Source organism: Crotalus tigris, unplaced genomic scaffold (genome assembly GCF_016545835.1).
Source record: "Crotalus tigris isolate CLP2741 ecotype Arizona unplaced genomic scaffold, ASM1654583v1 scf7180000017814.3102382, whole genome shotgun sequence".
NCBI classification, from domain to species: Eukaryota; Metazoa; Chordata; class Lepidosauria; order Squamata; family Viperidae; genus Crotalus; species Crotalus tigris.
In genome coordinates, this window is record NW_024096652.1 from 376,513 (window position 1) to 393,927 (window position 17,415).

Consider the following 17,415-nt stretch of genomic DNA (forward strand, 5'->3'; position numbering starts at 1 on the left):
ACGTGAAGGTGGACCCAAACCAATGATGCATTAGCAAAGAAAGGATTATGATGCCACCACAAAGGTCAAAAGGAGTACAATGTTCAAAACATCAAGCCAAAACGGGAGTGGAAAAGTCAGAACAGCTTAAAGAAACACATCAGCCATTTTCTTAAAAGTGTTAACAGATATAATGGTAGAGTAGTAAAACTGGACGTGACAATATTTGCCATGTAGCTTTTTTTCATCATCTCTGGATCTCAGATGACTCCAGTAATAATTCCACACACCTCTACAATTCAGCTTTTTTTTTGTTTTGTTTTGTTTTTTTTTTTGCTTCTAGCTTTGTGTTCCTCTTGTACATTCTGTATTTCATTGGAAAAGTGCAGAATGAGCCTGCGCGGGATGGGAAATAAATAATTCAATGAAAATTGCGAATGGCATAAGGATACAGTCCCTTCCTGGAAAGAGGATTTTATGGCGCACCATTTCTCCCATAATGCATCCTACTGACCATATATCCACTAGAACAGCAGAGATAGGGAAATGAAGAGAGAAAAGGGGAGGGGAGGACAGGAAAAGTTAACTAAAACACTTTGGATCCTATAGGAGGGGGAAAAGAAGAGGTTTTATCAGAGAAAGCACAATTTTATGTACCTTCCACCAAACATTTTTTTTAAAAAATACGGAAACACACACACACACACACACACACAAACAATACCCACCCATGCACAACTACTGTATTTCATAAAAAGAAGCAGCTCAGAGGTCCACCAAGTCAGAAAATATCTGCTTCATCAAAATTCTATTCCTCTTATTGAAAGAATTGCAAATTTAATTTCAAAATCATTGACACTTGGTATTAATGTTCCACTTTCTTATAATGTGTGCCACAGATAAAGACCTTATTTGTTTAGAGATGAAATCTTATCCCCTTTTCTGGGAATAAAGCCTTCTAAATTCATGACGACTTGTTTCAATGTAGACGTGGACAGCATAGCATATGGCTCCAATCATTTCTAACTGACCATATGCAGGGAAAGTCAAACCCAGTAATCTATTTCACCCAGGTCACTCCATTTACACAGCACCAGAAAAGTTGATTTATTCTCATTACATGCTCTTGTTTATTCTCCTGCACAAGGAAATTACAGAATAAATGGATTTGGGACGTGGGGACGAGAAAAGCTAATCATTCCAAAAGGGCTACTTAATAGCATTGGGGAGAATTAAATAAAAACGGGGTCAGTGGTTGCCATGTGGTGAAGATGTAATAAAAATGAATCTTTTATGAGCTCTTGATTCCCGATATATACCCCAGTGGGGCTATGAACTGATTGGGTGGGAGCTTGGCTGTGTTCTGATTGGGTGGAGGTATGTTCTGAATGGTTAGGGGCTTGGCTGTGCTCTGATTGGCTGGGGGAGTGTTCTGTTTGGTTGTGGTCAGGTTAGTCTGAGTTGCAGAGGGGTTTGAGATTTTGGGCTGCCTTGTTATTTTTTGGCTTTGCGTTCGTGGTCGTGCCTCCTCTTCATGGAGGGTGTCAGTTTGCTTCATGTATGGATTGGAGGGGTTTAAAGTGGCTAATGATGCAGCTGTGGTCTGGCTTCTGGTTTGTGGTCGTGCCTCATCATCGGTGTGGCTTTGGGTTTGCTTTTTGCGTGGATGTGTGGTGGTGACATCCTGTGTGGTTTTTGTGAGTGTGGGTCTGGTATCATTTTTTGTGTTAGGGAGTCGTTTGTCAATAAGGGCGGGTTTCCAAATGGCTGGTAGGCGGGAGGTATCATCTCGCTTGTTCATGCTGTGTGGGCGTTTTTCTATCTCGATGGCTTCTCTGATTATTCTGTTATTAAAATGTTCACTTTTGGCAATGGTTCTGGTATTTTTAAAGTCAATTTCATGTATATATATATATACACACATGAGACAATATATTGAAGAGTCTTGCAATATATTGTCCTAAGTCCTTTTTTTCTGTGCAATTGCAAGACTCTTCAGAGCACTCATTCTTTTAGCACAGTGCCACTTGCTAAGAATGCCTATAAATTACAGTATACAGTACAGCCAACAGGTTATAATCAATCTTGTTCCTTCTCACCCCTTTTTATTGTCTCTCAGAATGATGGCTATAGAGGAATAAGCCACAATATGTGGCCTTTCAGTTTTATGTATCCATGAAAGAGCAAAAAGTTGTGGTTGGGTGCTGATGAATTGCTTTAAAAATGTTTGTGGTGGTTCTTTGATCACAACAGAGAGGACCTACAAAGTCGATAATAAATGGATAGAGAGAGATTTATAGAAAATATAATCTTTAGATCTGCTTTGCAGGTTCCTTCCATGAGTGGTAAGTAATTAGCAAGTAGTCCTTGGGAATGAACAGAGACAGAAGGCAAAGCAATCATAATCTTCTTCCTGTCACACACAAAATCAGTGATACTGCATACTTTTAGTCATTAAGAAAACTGGCACTCCTCAAAATGTTCAGCTGAAGACTAACTGAAGAGATATTCCATCATAGGCCATTGATTTAAGCTGAAATGACTAGCTACAAGATAAATGCAGAAGCAACTTTTGCTATGGGTACTTTCTTAGGTAACGTTATCATGAGAAACAGAGTTTAATTAAGAGCCTCATATTATTATAATTTTCATTAATAGTTGCTCTAACTAAGTCCCAAGTCCATAATTACAAAATAAAAATATAGGGGCCAGGAAGTTAGACCAGACTTGGCAGACAAGGAAAGAATTGCCCATGATCCAGTTTAATGAAATTTAAAGAATATATGAAATATGATGGAATATTCATCTTTCTCTCTCAAAAAAGCCTTACATCTGTATATTTAGCAGTGATAGGACTACATAGGGGAAGTGTGTGATATATGGTACCTACCACATTCCTCAAGAAAGACATGATTTCCATTTTGAGTCAGTTTTAGGTAACCCAAACTGGTGTCAGCAGTTTTGGTTCCAACTGAAACTAGGATTTCCTATCACTATCAAGCCTCCTTGCCATTCTTATCTTAACATGGTTTACCTTTGAAAATTATATCTGGTTAAAGGCATTGCCAGTATGGAATTGAGCCCCAACCAACATTATTTTTAAATTATAGAGCACAGCTGTCAAACTCAATCGTTTTATCACATTTTTTGCCTTTGCAGAGATGGGGTGGGCGTGGGCTGTGTGCATGATGCATCTAGCCCGTGGGCCACCAGTTTGTTATAGATGATGATGAGGATGACGATGATGATTTTATAGAGCAGGGGTCTCCAAACTTGGCAACTTTAAGGCTTACGGACTTCAAGCTGCTAGAATTCCTCATTCAGCAATGCTGATTGCCAAGTTTGGAGATCCCTGTTATAGAGGGTCATTATACAAATACCTCTTACAACCTGGAGATATAACATGATTTTTCTCAACATAGGATAGTCATAGATTCTTTTGCCTATTAACTGTATCCTATCCTGGTTGTCTACTTTTCTCTCTAAAGGGGAGAAAATTTCAAATGAATGCTGGGTACTGGCAGAATCCAGGTGTCAGGAGTTGGAGAGTCCTGTCAACTTGCAGATGTCACTTTTTCCCAGTTATAAGTAACAATGTGTGTGTTGTTGTTGTTGTTTATTACAGGTGCACACAACATAATATTCAGGCTGAAATCCAACCATTTTAGCAATATGAACCCACCATGAAAAAGGGCTAACATTTTATCCAGTATCATCCATGGTATACCTAGTGATTATTTTGTAATTCTCTTTGAATCTTTTTTTTTTTGCCTCCTCTCTTTTTTTCTACCCTTGACAAAGAAACAAAAACAAAATACTGTGGACCCAAGCAATTCTTTTTATTAACCAAAACAAATACTATATAAAATGTTTCATTTAGGGGACAAGATGGACAGGTCTGAAAATGCAAGTCCAATATATTGGACCAGTATTTTAAAGAGAACTGTAATTTAGGAATCTTGGGAACAGGATGTAAGCAAACAAGGGTAAAATATATTATTCATAAACTTGGATTGAGAGAAAAATGAAAGCATGGAATGGCCAAAAAAGGCAAGTAGCACAATGGATGGTCATTAATTTAAAATAAAAGACTTTCTTTCCATAAATTTAAGATGATTTCCTGATATTTTAAATCTAGAAGGAAAATTAAAAATAAAACCTCTTTCTCTTCTTTTTTACAATGGTTCTATTATATTTACAATGTTCCGGGAATCCAAAACCTGAAATTAATTTCTCACATCACAATAGTCTATAGCTCCATTTATAGATGTCCCTTCTCACTTGGCTTTCACCAAGTGGCAAAATTATTGGATTGTTCATTGCACAATATCATAATCTAGTTTGCCTATGTGAAATATATCAATTAATTTTAGCTATCAAAGGAATGACATAAGGAGCCTGATCATGGATTTCATGAGAAAGTTCTACTAGATGTTTCAGTTCAGAGGGGTGTCTGAATTCAATTCAGTGGAAAGGGAAGATCAACTTGAATGGAAGATGGCATCACACTTGTGCACTTTTGTAGTTTTCCATGATTGCCAATGATTATTTGGCCTTTTGTCTGATCCACTGTAGATTTTCTATAATAATTATGTTCTTATGTACCCTATCCACAGAAATCTAATTTAATAAGCCCTGTGCTTCATTAGAGCTTATGATCTAAATCAAAACCAACACCTGAAACTTTTTCCCAGTTGGCTGTTACAAAACGTCTAAATAAGAAGATTTCCAAAGCATCTCGCCCTTTATTATTATTATTATTTTTAAAAATATATTTTTTAAAAAAAAATCTAAGCTGGTGAGTACTACTTGATAACTAACTACAATTAGAATTATTTTTAGGACAACTGTCAGTTTGAAATAGCAAATACAAGGTGTACTTTAAAAGTAGTACTTTGAATTTTTATCAGATTTAATCAGCAGAGAAATCAGGTTAAAAATCAGCTACTAAATGTCAGCTTATAGATTGCAGTCAGATGTCAGTGAAAAGAGCTGCAGCATGCTAATTGGATTCCCCAACTTAAAATGGAAGACTTTCAAAGATGCAGAATTTCCTCATTACATTTAACACACACACAAGATACTAAACAATTAAAATTGTTTAGCAAAATAGCAATCTAATGAATGTATTTCTGTTGTTTTCTTATTTGAAGTTTTGATTGATGTCATTTATGCAATCATATCATAATAATGTACTGTTAGTACAGATTTTTTTTAAGCACACAAATGCTTGATAAGATAACATGAATTGAGCACAACAAAATAATCATCTTCTCTTGTTAGCAGGTCATTTGGGCTAGAAAAGTTTCCTCCCCAACTCTATCCACCCTTAAAAAAAAAAAAAAGCACTACACAACATGATATAGTAGGGTACAATTTTTATATCAGTATCTTCTCTACTCACCTAGGGCCCTAAATATAAGAACTACATTCATTATATAGTAGCATCAAAATGGACCCATCCAAGGTGATGCATTTTTATGATAATGGGAGGGTTTCAGCAGGTTTTCTACCACTGAGCTGATAAACCAGGGGTTCTCAACCTTGGCAACTTTAAGACTTGTGGACTTCAACTCCCAGAATTCCTCAGCCAACAAAGCTGGCTGAGGAATTCTGGGAGTTGAAGTCCACAGGTCTTAAAGTTGCCAAGGTTGAGAACCCCTGTGATAAACATTTAGCTCAAACACTGCTCCAGAAGAAGCATTACAAAAATGGCTTTGCTGTTGCTCTGACCTTAATAAACTTTCTCCTTCTAGATCGGGGTGGGCAACGATGGTCCCCTTGTGGATTTCAACTCTCAAAATTCCTGAGCCAGCATGAAACTTTCTACTAGAAAGAAGTGGGGAGGGAAGGAGTCGCAGATAAAAAAAAAACCCAACTGTCTCAGCAAAGCCATCATGTTCTTTGCTTGCTTTGGACTACATTATAGTTAGGCCTGAAGGCTCCATACCTCTGCAGAGTTTGGAAAACATAGTCAATGAGGGCCAGTTTAGAGAGGGGAAGGATTAATAAAGACTGTGTTTTGAATTCAGTAAAGATTAAAAGACCAGAAATGTGGCAGAGACAAAGTCTGCTCCTTTGCTCTAACATGAGGACATTTTCATATTGTCTTTGGGCTTTCCCTCTTACTCTCTGCAGCAATTTTGTGCCATCACAAGGTCTGTGACCTTGCTGCTGTTTCCTGAAGTCGAGAAAGTAGAGATTACAGCTTAATTCCCCCTTGCTCCCGTCCTTATCCTTTCTTCACTGTTTCCTTCTGCAGCAATGAAAAATCACTATGTGGATAAATACATAAAACTTGTTTTTCTTTTAAAAATGAGGGGAATGTTATATCAAGATGCTATGGTATTTTTGCTAGGGAAAAAAAGAAAATGAAAGAGTAGGAATTTCTGCCATCAGTAACAAGCCTATTTTGCATTTAAGAATAAATCCTGTAAAACTGCAAAAAAATAATAATAATCTTCAGGCTTAGCAGCTAACAGGAAGCTAACCCTCTCAGCTGCTGAAGAGCTCAGCTGCTGACAGCACTGTAGGCACATCTGGATATAGCACTTAATGTATGTAAAAGGGCTATATACAGTGGTGGGATTCAGCCGGTTCGTACCACTTTGGCAGAATTGGTAGCTAATTTTTTGTTGCCCAGGCCCAGAATGGATTTCCGGAAGCGGCATCCACACAGAGAACCGGTTGTTCACATATTTGAATCCCACCACTGGTTATATATCTATCTAAATTAGTTCTTTATATCTCAGTTGGGCATATATTGTATATTGTATAGTACTGTATATGCCGGCGTATAAGGCGACTTCTGTGAGCGCTAAAATCGGCGCCAAAGACGGGGGTCATCTTATACACCGAGTCGCCTTATACGCTGGAAATACTGGTAGTTTCCAGCGTATAAGACGACGTTCTAGGAATGCGGCTCGGCGATAAAGACGGGGGTCGTCTTATTCACCGGGTCGCCTTGTATGCCGGCATATACGGTATTATAACAATGTTTTGGGTGGCATCCAATGTTATTTCTTAATTGCCTCGTGATCTGTACCTTACTCTTATCTTTAGTAACTCTTCTTGTAGTAATTTAGCAGATAATTCAATGAACCTCTTATTTCTACTTTCAAAAGGACAACTAAGATGGCCAGTGATTATGGCTTTTAATACTAGACTGGCAAATTTTCCCCTACAGTCAATTGAATCTAGATTGATGGTATTGCAATCCTTTATTTGTGTAGATAGCAAGGTTGGGTTTTTTTCCCCGCATGTTGGCTTCATCAAATGACATGTGCAGAGTCAGGTCCTATCCAGATTTGTTTTCCTCCTCCCTTCCCTCCACTCCCCAGACAATTGACAGTCCTTACTTTTCTCTGTCCCAATTTTCTCCTTATTTATATATCCTACCATTCTCCTTGTAGCCCATTCCCAGGATGACTTCTGGTGCTCTGTAATAACGTGTGACCACGTAGGGTGTCATCATGAAGCTAGTGCCTGCAGTCCTGGCCAGTCCAAAATCCAGGATCTTCAACGTACAGTCTGATTTTACTACAATATTACTTGGTTTTAAATCCTGAAAGAGTCACAAGAGTGAGAAAGGAAAAGGTATTAGCCTTACACCCACAATATCATTGATTTTTGTCTATTGTGGGGGAAGAATGTGAAATGAAAGACCCAAGAGGGTCTACAGCTGACTGAAAATTATTCATTGGTGAACAAAAAAAGGTAATAGGTATTTTAGGGGTGGCCAAAAGTTTAATGACCACACAAAGACCTCATTTAACATTTTGAGGGGGGGCAACTGAGATAATCAATAATGGGCCAATTATGCAACAAAGTGGTTGTGTTTTTGTCATAACACCTTATTGGGACCGGGTAGAGGCTCAGGAAGATGACATTGATGGAAATGCAAGATCCATTATTTAGGCAAAAGGGGCTGAAACACTTCTTAAAATCTGAGAAATGAGACAATGTTTGGAAGCAGATCAGGGAGATGCCTTCCAGATTCACTGGAATATAAGAAAGGGGTGGAGGTAAAGCTCAATGAGATTTGCAAGATTCTGTTTCAGCCAATTTTTAAAATATAATTTTAGTTTTCCTGTGGAGTTAATTTCTTGATCTGGTCTCACAGACCAGGATTTTCTCTCAATGATTTTTAAGAGGACTTTTTGTGGGTTTTTCCCCCTTTTGTTCCTAAGACAAGAGAACTTTTTTGCATGTTTTCTATCAAATGGCAGAAAACCTTGCCACTATAGCAACTACAGTTAGATTTCAGGGATGCAAACAATGAATTTAAGCTTCCATGTGAACCACCCCTTGGGCTTTGAAATCTACATTGCTGTTCATTCTAGTGTGTCTGACTATGGATCAAAGTACAATAAAAGTTTGAGATGGGCATGCCCACAAATAATGAAGAAGGCACAGGAGGAGCATTCACAATTCTCTGTATTTCATTCTCGCAGGAAAATTGTTCTTACTTTTGTGGAGAGAGAGGCCAGCTTACCCTGTGAATGATTCCTGCAGAGTGAAGGTGCTTGATACCACACAGCATCTGATAGAGCAGGTAAGACATTCGCTCATGATCTAACTCCATTTGAATCACCTGACACAAATTGGCATCCATCAACTCCATTACTAAATAACTAAATAAAAGAACAAAGTCACATCATCATTCCTTGGCAACTGTGAGACGAGTCCAGTGTAGCATTCCATTCTACAGCTTCAGCCTTTCACAAATAACTGATAACAGCCATCAAACTTTGCTTCATATATTGCTTGACCTAAATTTATTTATTTGTATCCCGCCTTTATTATTTTTAGAAATAACTCAAGGCACCAAATATATCCAACACATCATCTTCCTCCTAGGTCTCCTATTGTCCTTATCATAACCCTGTGAGGTAACTTGGGCTGAAAGAGAGTGACTGGTCCAAAGTAACTCAGCTGGTTTCATGGCTGAGGCAGGACTAGAATTCACCATCTCTTGGTGACTGTCCCAAAGTCACCAAATCACCTTTCGTGACTAAGGCAGGACTAGAACTCATTGTCTCCAGCTAGCTTTCATGACTAAGGTGGAATGTGAGCTCATGGTCTTCTACTTTTGTAGTCTGGTGCCTTAATTACTAGACCAAACTAGCAAATTGCTTGTCCTCAGTCACCAAATCATAATGTATTTTACATCATACCTTATCAAGAGTGATTTATGACTTAGCATTACGCTTGAAAAACCTACTATAGTTTTTTTTAATAAACAATCATGAGTTAGCATAATATGTGAACCCAAACTCTGACTGGCAACATCTTTGTCACCTGCATTGTTTAAGTAGATATATCAAGGATTAATTTCTAAATTTTGACCTTATTTCTAATCCTAAATATAATTTTTTACTGCAATGTTTATTGTAACAAACCTATAATTTCCCTTTCCTTTTGCTTAGGTACATATGGAGTAGATTCACACATCTCATTAAATCTTTGAATGTATAAATTTATTATACTCGTTATCTTTTTTTTTATAAAGAAGAGTCTGAAATTTGGTAGATTTTAGAATAACTACCTACTCAAAATATTTGGGAGAGGAATTGATTGCCCAGCCAAGATTTGCCTTCTTTCATAAGACACAAAGTGAAGACAATAAATGAATGTATAGATTACTCAGATTTCATTCCAATCAGGATCTGATTATTTGCCAAGCAAGAGAAAATAATGCTTTATAGAAATATTAATATTTTTCTGTCAGATAATTTTAGAGCCATCAGTTATCATAACTAATGAAAGAAAGTGTTTCCTGTGTCATGGTTCCGAAAGAAGAAGTTTCTTTATTCTACTCTTCCTCTTTTAAAGTGAGATGACTTATGAATGAATTGCCAATTTTTTCAAAATCCTGCATATCTCAGGAAATTCAGAAGCCAGTGCCATCACAAAGCAATTAAATCAAATTCCTAGGAGCCGTGCCATATGTATGCGTCCTGTATTCATTCTTCTTCCTCACTCTCTGTAGCTCATTGTACATTTGCTCAGCTGTTTCTGTTAGGATTCTCAGTGGCTGTTTTCTATTTTTCTATTCCTACACCAAGGTGTAATTGATTTCTGAAACACCCAAAGTAATAGAAAGATAGAATCTGCAAAACTCAAGATTACCTTGAGCTTCTCCTTAAGCAGTTTCTAAGAAAGAGCAGCTTTTTACATTTTGTTATTCTTAGCTCTTAGTTTTCCCTGCAAGATACCAAAGCAATTTCTACCCTTCCCTCACAGCAAAGTTTCTCTCTTGGCTGCATTACTTACACATCTTGGAACTCCTCCAGAGATTTCTGTGGTGTAAAGACATTTAATAAACTGATAATCTGAAACACAACAAGAGACAAAAGGGAGACAAAAGAATAATTAAATATTAGTAGTTGAACAGGTTAACCCAGACTGCCTCACTGTTTCCAGTTTTCACTACCCTATGCAGTAAAAAGAAAGGGAAAAACTTTGTACAAAATTCAACAATGTTTTCTTCCTAGCTAAGAGTTCTGTGGCTACATTTTCAGCTTCACTGGAAGGACAGGTCGAATTTGCAAAACCATGAAACATCTCTGAAATTTTAAAGATGGATCAGAAGCTTAGAGGAAACAGAGAACTTTTGAGGAATGGCAGCTTGCCCATTAAAACAAAAGGACCATTGCTAAACTATTGACTTTTACTGCAGTTACTAATTTAGCTGCCACTGTAATTGGATTTTGCTGTTACTGCCACTTTTGAATTCCTATGTTTAGCTAGGTAGGATGTATTTAGAAAAATTGAAGGATGTACTCAACAAATGTAAATTTAAAGCCTAAATCTGCAGGGGTACTGTATTTTCCAGCATATAAGACGATTTTCTAGGCATGCAACTTGGCACCAAAGTTGGGGGTTGTCTTATACGCCGGGTCATACGCCAGAAAATATGGTATATCTTTCAATTTTGCTGTCAGCCAAATTTGTTGTTGGAGAGGTCTTAAAAGTTATCATTAGCAGCTGACATTAAAGATTGGATGCTATGGATATGTGACAATTTGTTTCTTCCACTGTCAAGTTAAATTTGGGGATGAGGTTGATAAAGTGCTAATAGTAGGCTGTACAACTATAGAGTGAAATTGAGAGTCAGGTACTTAAATGACACCACAAGCTCAAACTAGAGAATTTGACAGCAGTTCAGAAAATAAAATCCACAGAGTTATGTTTACTTTACTTTTGTTCTTCTTCCTTAAGACTGCTAATTTTGATATCCTGATTATATATATTCCTCCTTCTGTCCTGGTATTTAATTTCTATTTGAACTGGGCAGATGTTTAGTTGTGATTCTTTCAATTAATTGTTTACAGGGCTCCTGATTTAGGCTTTGGGACTAAGAGTTTATGGGCCATTTTCCAAACTGGACAAATTTAGTTTCATTAAAACTGATCCCCTCTCTCCTTTGGCAAATATTTTTAATGTGGCCATATGAAAATGGAATTTCTCTTCAATAATGTGTGAGTGTGCTACAATATTGTCATGTATTAATTTAGACATGTTAGTTATGTTTTGTTCTGTTGTTGCTGGTAGATAGAACCCTGAACGATGCTCACTGATTTTTCATAAGCCTTATTTTCTCATAGGGAGACTGGCAGCCTGTTGTTGTTGTTGTTGTTAGTTGTGAAGTCGTGTCCGACCCATCGCGACCCCATGGAGGACGTTCCTCCAGGCCTTCCTGTCCTCTACCATCTTCTGGAGTCCATTTAAGCTCACGCCTACTGCTTCAGTGACTCCATCCAGCCGCCTCATTCTCTGTCGTCCCCTTCTTCTATTGCCCTCAATCTTTCCCAGCATTAGGCTCTTCTCCAGTGAGTCCTTCCTTGTCACTAGGGAGCCAAAGTATCTGAGTTTCAGCTTCAGGATCTGGCCTTCTAAAGAGCAGTTAGGGTTGATCTCCTCTAGGACTGACAGGTTTGATTGCCTTGCAGTCCAGGGGACTCGCAGGAGTCTTCTCCAGCACCATAGTTCAAAGGCCTCAATTCTTTTGCACTCAGCCTTTCTTATGGTTACTGTTACTGAAGCAAAAAAGCACTTAAAAACCGAAAGGTTTTCAAGAAAGATTCCTCGTCCAGAAAAAAGGGAATGAGAGATAGAGGAGATATAATGACTAGAAAACCAAAAGGAATTATATAGAGCATTGAATGCTGAAACATAATTATTTCTCCAAGATGCCCAGGTCAAGACATCTGAAGTGGACCAAGAAGGCTATTGATGGACAAATCATCCTGCACCAATGACATCCATGAAAGATGGATTTGGGGGTGAGGAGTGGGAGAGAGAGAGAAAATTCTGCCAGAGAGAGAAAGCCACAAGTATGGATAGCCCATTACTTATCCCTAAGAAGGAAGGGAATTTAAACACAGAAACAGCCATGAATTTATATTTAGTCAACACTGTAGGCTGCATGCCTATGGAGTAGAAAAGTATGAAATTTTAAAATGCTTAGCCTAGCCAGAATTAAACCTTTAGTTCCGGTTGAAAGAAGAAATATCGAGGAAAGAAATTTGACCTATCTAGCTATAAATAAATCTCAATTCCAGTGCTTGCATACCAAAATGGAAATGAAAAAAAACTTGCTTTTCGATGCTAATACATAGGGAAAAAAATGTAAGCGGTGTCGTCTACGCTTGGATTAAAACCCACAAAGCCACAAATGCATATGACAAACCTCTTTTTCTAGAATGCTCTAGAACAGAGTGCTGTTTGGACCTTCCAACAGCAGGTTGTCCTAACTGGCAACTTCCCTAGTCAAAGAGGTGAAGAACAGAAGCTGAATCGAAAGGAATCACATTTCATATTTGAGGCAGGTAAAGTTTACTTTCAAAATCCGAATTCAATCTGATAAATTGGATTTTGAATGGTAACATTTACAATTGCTTAGGATGATGGATGTTCAATACGTTTTTTTTCCTGTATGCTGTATCTTGGGCCAGTAATTTTACACCTTGCCACAATGAAAATAGCAATATGGCCCAAGAACCAGAAAAGTATTAGGGATATTCATGCTTTAAAAACAATTTGGAAGAACAACTTTGGACCTTATGCAAGCATAGCATCTCTCTGCAGTTTATGAAGACAGGAACATCTTTTTTCTATGAACTGAAGAGTGCCTTAAAGATGTGATGAATTCTTCCTCAAAAAGAAAAAAGGATTTGCCAACATTAATGTAGATAAGTACTCTGTTCACGTGTACACAGGGTTTGAAACATTTCTTCCAAATGGTTTTCCAATTACGCAGGGCCCTAAAACTGCTTCTTGACACTAGCTTGATAGAACCTAGAACATGGATTAATAGGGTTAGAAGGGGCCTTGGAGGTCTTCTAGTCCAACATCCTGCTCTAGCTGAAGACCCTATATCATTCCGGACAAATGACTGTCCAGTTTCTTCTTGATAACCTCTAGTGATGGAGCACAACTTCCGAAGGTAAGATACCCTGATTAATTGTCCCCACTGTCAGAAAATTTCTCCTTAGTTCTAAGCTGAATCTCTCTTTAGTGATCTTCCACCTGTGACTTCTTGTCCTGTCCTCAGGAAGTGTGGACACTAGGTTGTCTTCCTCTTCTTTATGACAGCCTTCAAGGACTGAAAGACACCCCTATCCCTTCTCTTTGTCAGACTAGACATACCTGGTTCCCCGAGTCATTCATTGCTTTTGAATTTTGTAAAGGAAAGAGTTAAGGAGAATGGTTCAAATATTTTGCGACCTAATTGAAGACAGGATGTATCTCACAGCTGTTTTACTTCTCATGAATAACTTTTGCCCTTAGTATTGATCCTGATTCTATTCAGTTGCTCTCCCTAGGAAGAAAGCAAGGGCAAACCACTTTCGAAAACATTGCCCAGAAAACTGCAGGGACTAATTCAGGCAATCACCAGGAATCAACATACGTTTTTCACTCTTCTCTAGAGAACTTCCATTAACTTTAAAGGGGAAAGAATCTCCATAAGGAAAGCATAATCGAATGTGCTGCTCCATGGCTGTACTATAATACATTTTCTTCTTGCCACAAATAAAGTATGTTTGTGTGGTGCCCTTTCCCAGACATCTGCTTTGGGAAGGGAATAAAGCATCTGTGATCACATCTGCATTTCAGCATTCTATCCAAATCTACGTGTTTGTTAACAGAATATTTTTTAAAAATTGCCATTTGCTGGCACACACGCCCTATCGGATTTTGCATTTAAAATAATGAAGGTTATACAGTCAACTTTGCAGCAACATGTTAGCATAATCTTTTTCACTTAGCAATGTGAACTATACAGGCTTCCGAGTCCTTTCAGCAAAGGAATACTTACATTTTTGTGATTCACACACTTCATAAGAACTAGCTCCCTATATGCCCGCTTAGCATGTGTCTGATTTTGAAATGGCCTGCTGAGCTTCTTGATAGCCACATTTCTGTCCAGTACAGCATCATACGCAGCACTAAAATATAAAAGGAAAAGAAAATGACAATAGAAGAACCTATTAATTTGTAGCATTCCCATTCAAATATCATTGCCTGAGTTTTATTCACTTCCAATGTTTTTTTTCAAAAGAAAAGAAATAGAATTTTGCATTTCTTCAATAGTTCTACTTTCCTTCCAAGACTTATCCCAATTTGTTTGAATAAATATGCATCAATACAGCTTAGAAAAATACACCTAGTGACTACAATTGAGACTGGCAACTCAGTTGTTAAGCCAAGCTAAGTGAAAAGAGGTGCTAGGTGGGCAGAAGCTATAGCGAGTGATGGGAACTCACCCTGCCCACACAGTGCTAGGACTCGAACCACTGGAGCAAAAACTATCTCCAGCACATTAAGTTCAGTTTGCTCCAGTGCTTCGAGTCCTAGCACTCTGTGGCAGGGTGAGCTCCCATCACTCACCTCAGCTTCTGCCCACCTAGCAGTTTGAAAGCATGTTATGTGCAAGTAGATAAATAGATACCACTTCAGTGGAGAGATGAGTTGGTGTTTTATGCAGCCAGTCAGATTCCTGCTGGCTCTGAACCTTCCTGGTTGCAACTCCCATTTGTGAGGCGGCTCTGAGGGAAAGAAAGGGGCCTTGGATGACACTGCATGAAGAGCCAGTCATCTTTCTTTCTGGTGCAGGGGTAGGCAACCTTGGCTCTTTTATGACTCGTGGACTTCAACTCCCAGAATTCCTCAGCCAGGCTACCCCTGTTCTGTGAGAATCTAGCTCACCCTCTTGTGGGACATCTTGAGAAGCACACAAGCTTCTGTCAAGCTTCTCTGACAGAGCTGGTAAACAGACAGCCAAACTACTACTCTACAATAGCACTGTAGTCTCCTGGCTAATGTAACAATGCCATATGCTAATAATAATAAGCGAAAAACCATATGACCCACACCATGCATACACTTTTATTTCAGCTATCATTTATTTTACTGCATCAGAAGTCTGAAACTTGAAAGAACTAGGTGAGTCCAAACAGCAAGTCAGATTTCTGAAACTCAGCTAAAGAGGAAGCTAGGTACTTGCCTGCCTTTTTGAATGCTTACCTTGGCAGTGGGATGATTACAAAAAAGAGAATTGATGTTTGTATTTATAGTGTTTGGAGAGATGTACATTGATTGACAGAGGTTGTGAAGGACATAAGTTACTTTTTCATCACTGTCATAACTGTGAACAGACACTGTCCAAGGCAATCACTAAATGAGGACTACCTGCATGCTTGGTAATTATTTATCCTTTCCATTAATTGAATTTAATTTATTCCAATGTAATTTAATTTATAATGTATATAGTCTCACTGACCCATATTCTCATCTATATTAATCTACAATGAATTGTGTGCTTGGCCAAACTCTGATCTGAACTGGATTCATTCTTGGAATAAAGAATATAATCTTTCTCTACTCACTCCTCCCAACCTATAAAAGGAATTCATTCTTTTATTCTGGGAATTGAAGTCTGATAAAATTAGTGGGCAATAGATCAGGAAAGGCTGCTGAGCATTCCTAACAGCAATACTGTTTCAGTGCAATTTATAAAGAGACTTCTAAGAGGGACCAAGAAATAAACATATTTTTTTAGAAAATGTCTTATTTATTTGACTTGTTTGCAGTTCACTCGCCTAGAGGCTACTCTTATTAATATTAATAATACTCTTAATCTACTAATTAATACGATTAGGGTACTATTATAAAACTAATAACCAAAACTAAAATGCCTCTTCCTTTGATGTTATTTCTAATTTCATCTAATAATAGTATCACTGGGTTAGACTTCTTTTGCATAGTTTCAGGAAATGCATGGATAAACCTGAAATTTCATGTTTAAAAAATGGAATGCTGGGTCTATACAGTAGTAATTTCAGAACATTGACCCTCCACCATCACCAAATAATAATAACAGAATGAGGATAAAGACTTATTTATCTAGAAAGATTTACTTAACTAGAAAATTACAGCTGGTTGATTTATTTCTTACCTTTTCACAGAAGATATAATGTTGAAAAAAGCATATCATCTATGTTTAATAATTTATTTATGGGGGAGAGCGAGAGAGAAATAAGAATTCCCAGTTCTATTTATTAAAGGGAAGTGCCATTCAGAAAGAGAGACTGTAAGAAACTTATGTCTCCATCCCCAGCTTGTAAGATAGTAGACTGGTAGACACTTTAATCTATATTTCAGAGGTATAATCACCATACATTTCAGCAGCACAATAATCTGCTATTGTTAGCGACTTTTAACCTCAATTCTCACAGGAGATATTCAAGCTTTTCTTTTCTCCTTGGAAAAGGAGAGGCTCATTTTTCCAGAATTCCCTTTAGTCTCCTTAGAACTGTGACAATATAAAGGTTCAATAATTTGGCAGGGAAAGAAAAAGCCTCTAGAGAGTCTAGCACTTATTGGCTCGCTTGTTCTGTTAATGTGTGGCTAACATTCTTCATGAATGTTGCATCTGACGCACAAGAAATAAGGGTAAACAAGACCCTCCACATGGCCCTCTCCTCATATCAGCTTGTTTCAATCAAAAGCAGCTATGCCAAAGGCTGGGAACTGCAGATCAACAACAAGCAGCATAGGCAGACTGGATTCTCTGACCTTTTCTATCAAATTGAATATTTCAATCATGGAGAACATCATAATTTCAAGCAAAGGTTGCAGCCATGTTCCCAGATAGATATCACTTAAAGATGCATAATACAGTGCTCTGAGCTTACATAAATCAAATGTAATATAGCTGTAGCACATCTCTCCACCTGCCATTCATTTCCAGTTGTAATGAAAAAAAAACTTATTAATTCAGCAATGGAGCAAAGATTTTATTTGTTCATCCTCATGGCCACATTTTTTTAAAGCAGGAAAAGCTAAAAGAAAAATATATGCCATCAATAAGCAAAGAATCAAGTTCTTCTTTCTGTGTCAAATATATTTTCAAGGTCAAAATAGTTTCAG

At 37.8% G+C, this 17,415-nt stretch overlaps 1 protein-coding gene across 7 annotated transcripts in view; it reads right to left on the reverse strand.

Annotated features, from left to right (window-relative positions):
• The window catches only part of LOC120307740 (mitogen-activated protein kinase 10), a 212,232-nt gene that overhangs the window by 55,110 nt on the left and 139,707 nt on the right, over window positions 1-17,415 (reverse strand). For 5 of the 7 annotated variants that reach the window (XM_039342824.1, XM_039342829.1, XM_039342828.1 and 2 more), the window contains exons 5-9: window positions 14,303-14,432; window positions 10,255-10,313; window positions 8,474-8,612; window positions 7,378-7,543; window positions 432-503 (exon numbers count right to left, since the gene is read on the reverse strand). In XM_039342824.1, the coding sequence (XP_039198758.1) occupies window positions 432-503; window positions 7,378-7,543; window positions 8,474-8,612; window positions 10,255-10,313; window positions 14,303-14,432 (566 nt within the window). The remainder of the gene's footprint in view (window positions 1-431; window positions 504-7,377; window positions 7,544-8,473; window positions 8,613-10,254; window positions 10,314-14,302; window positions 14,433-17,415) is intronic. The other 2 variants (XM_039342825.1, XM_039342827.1) reach the window with 1 other exon arrangement.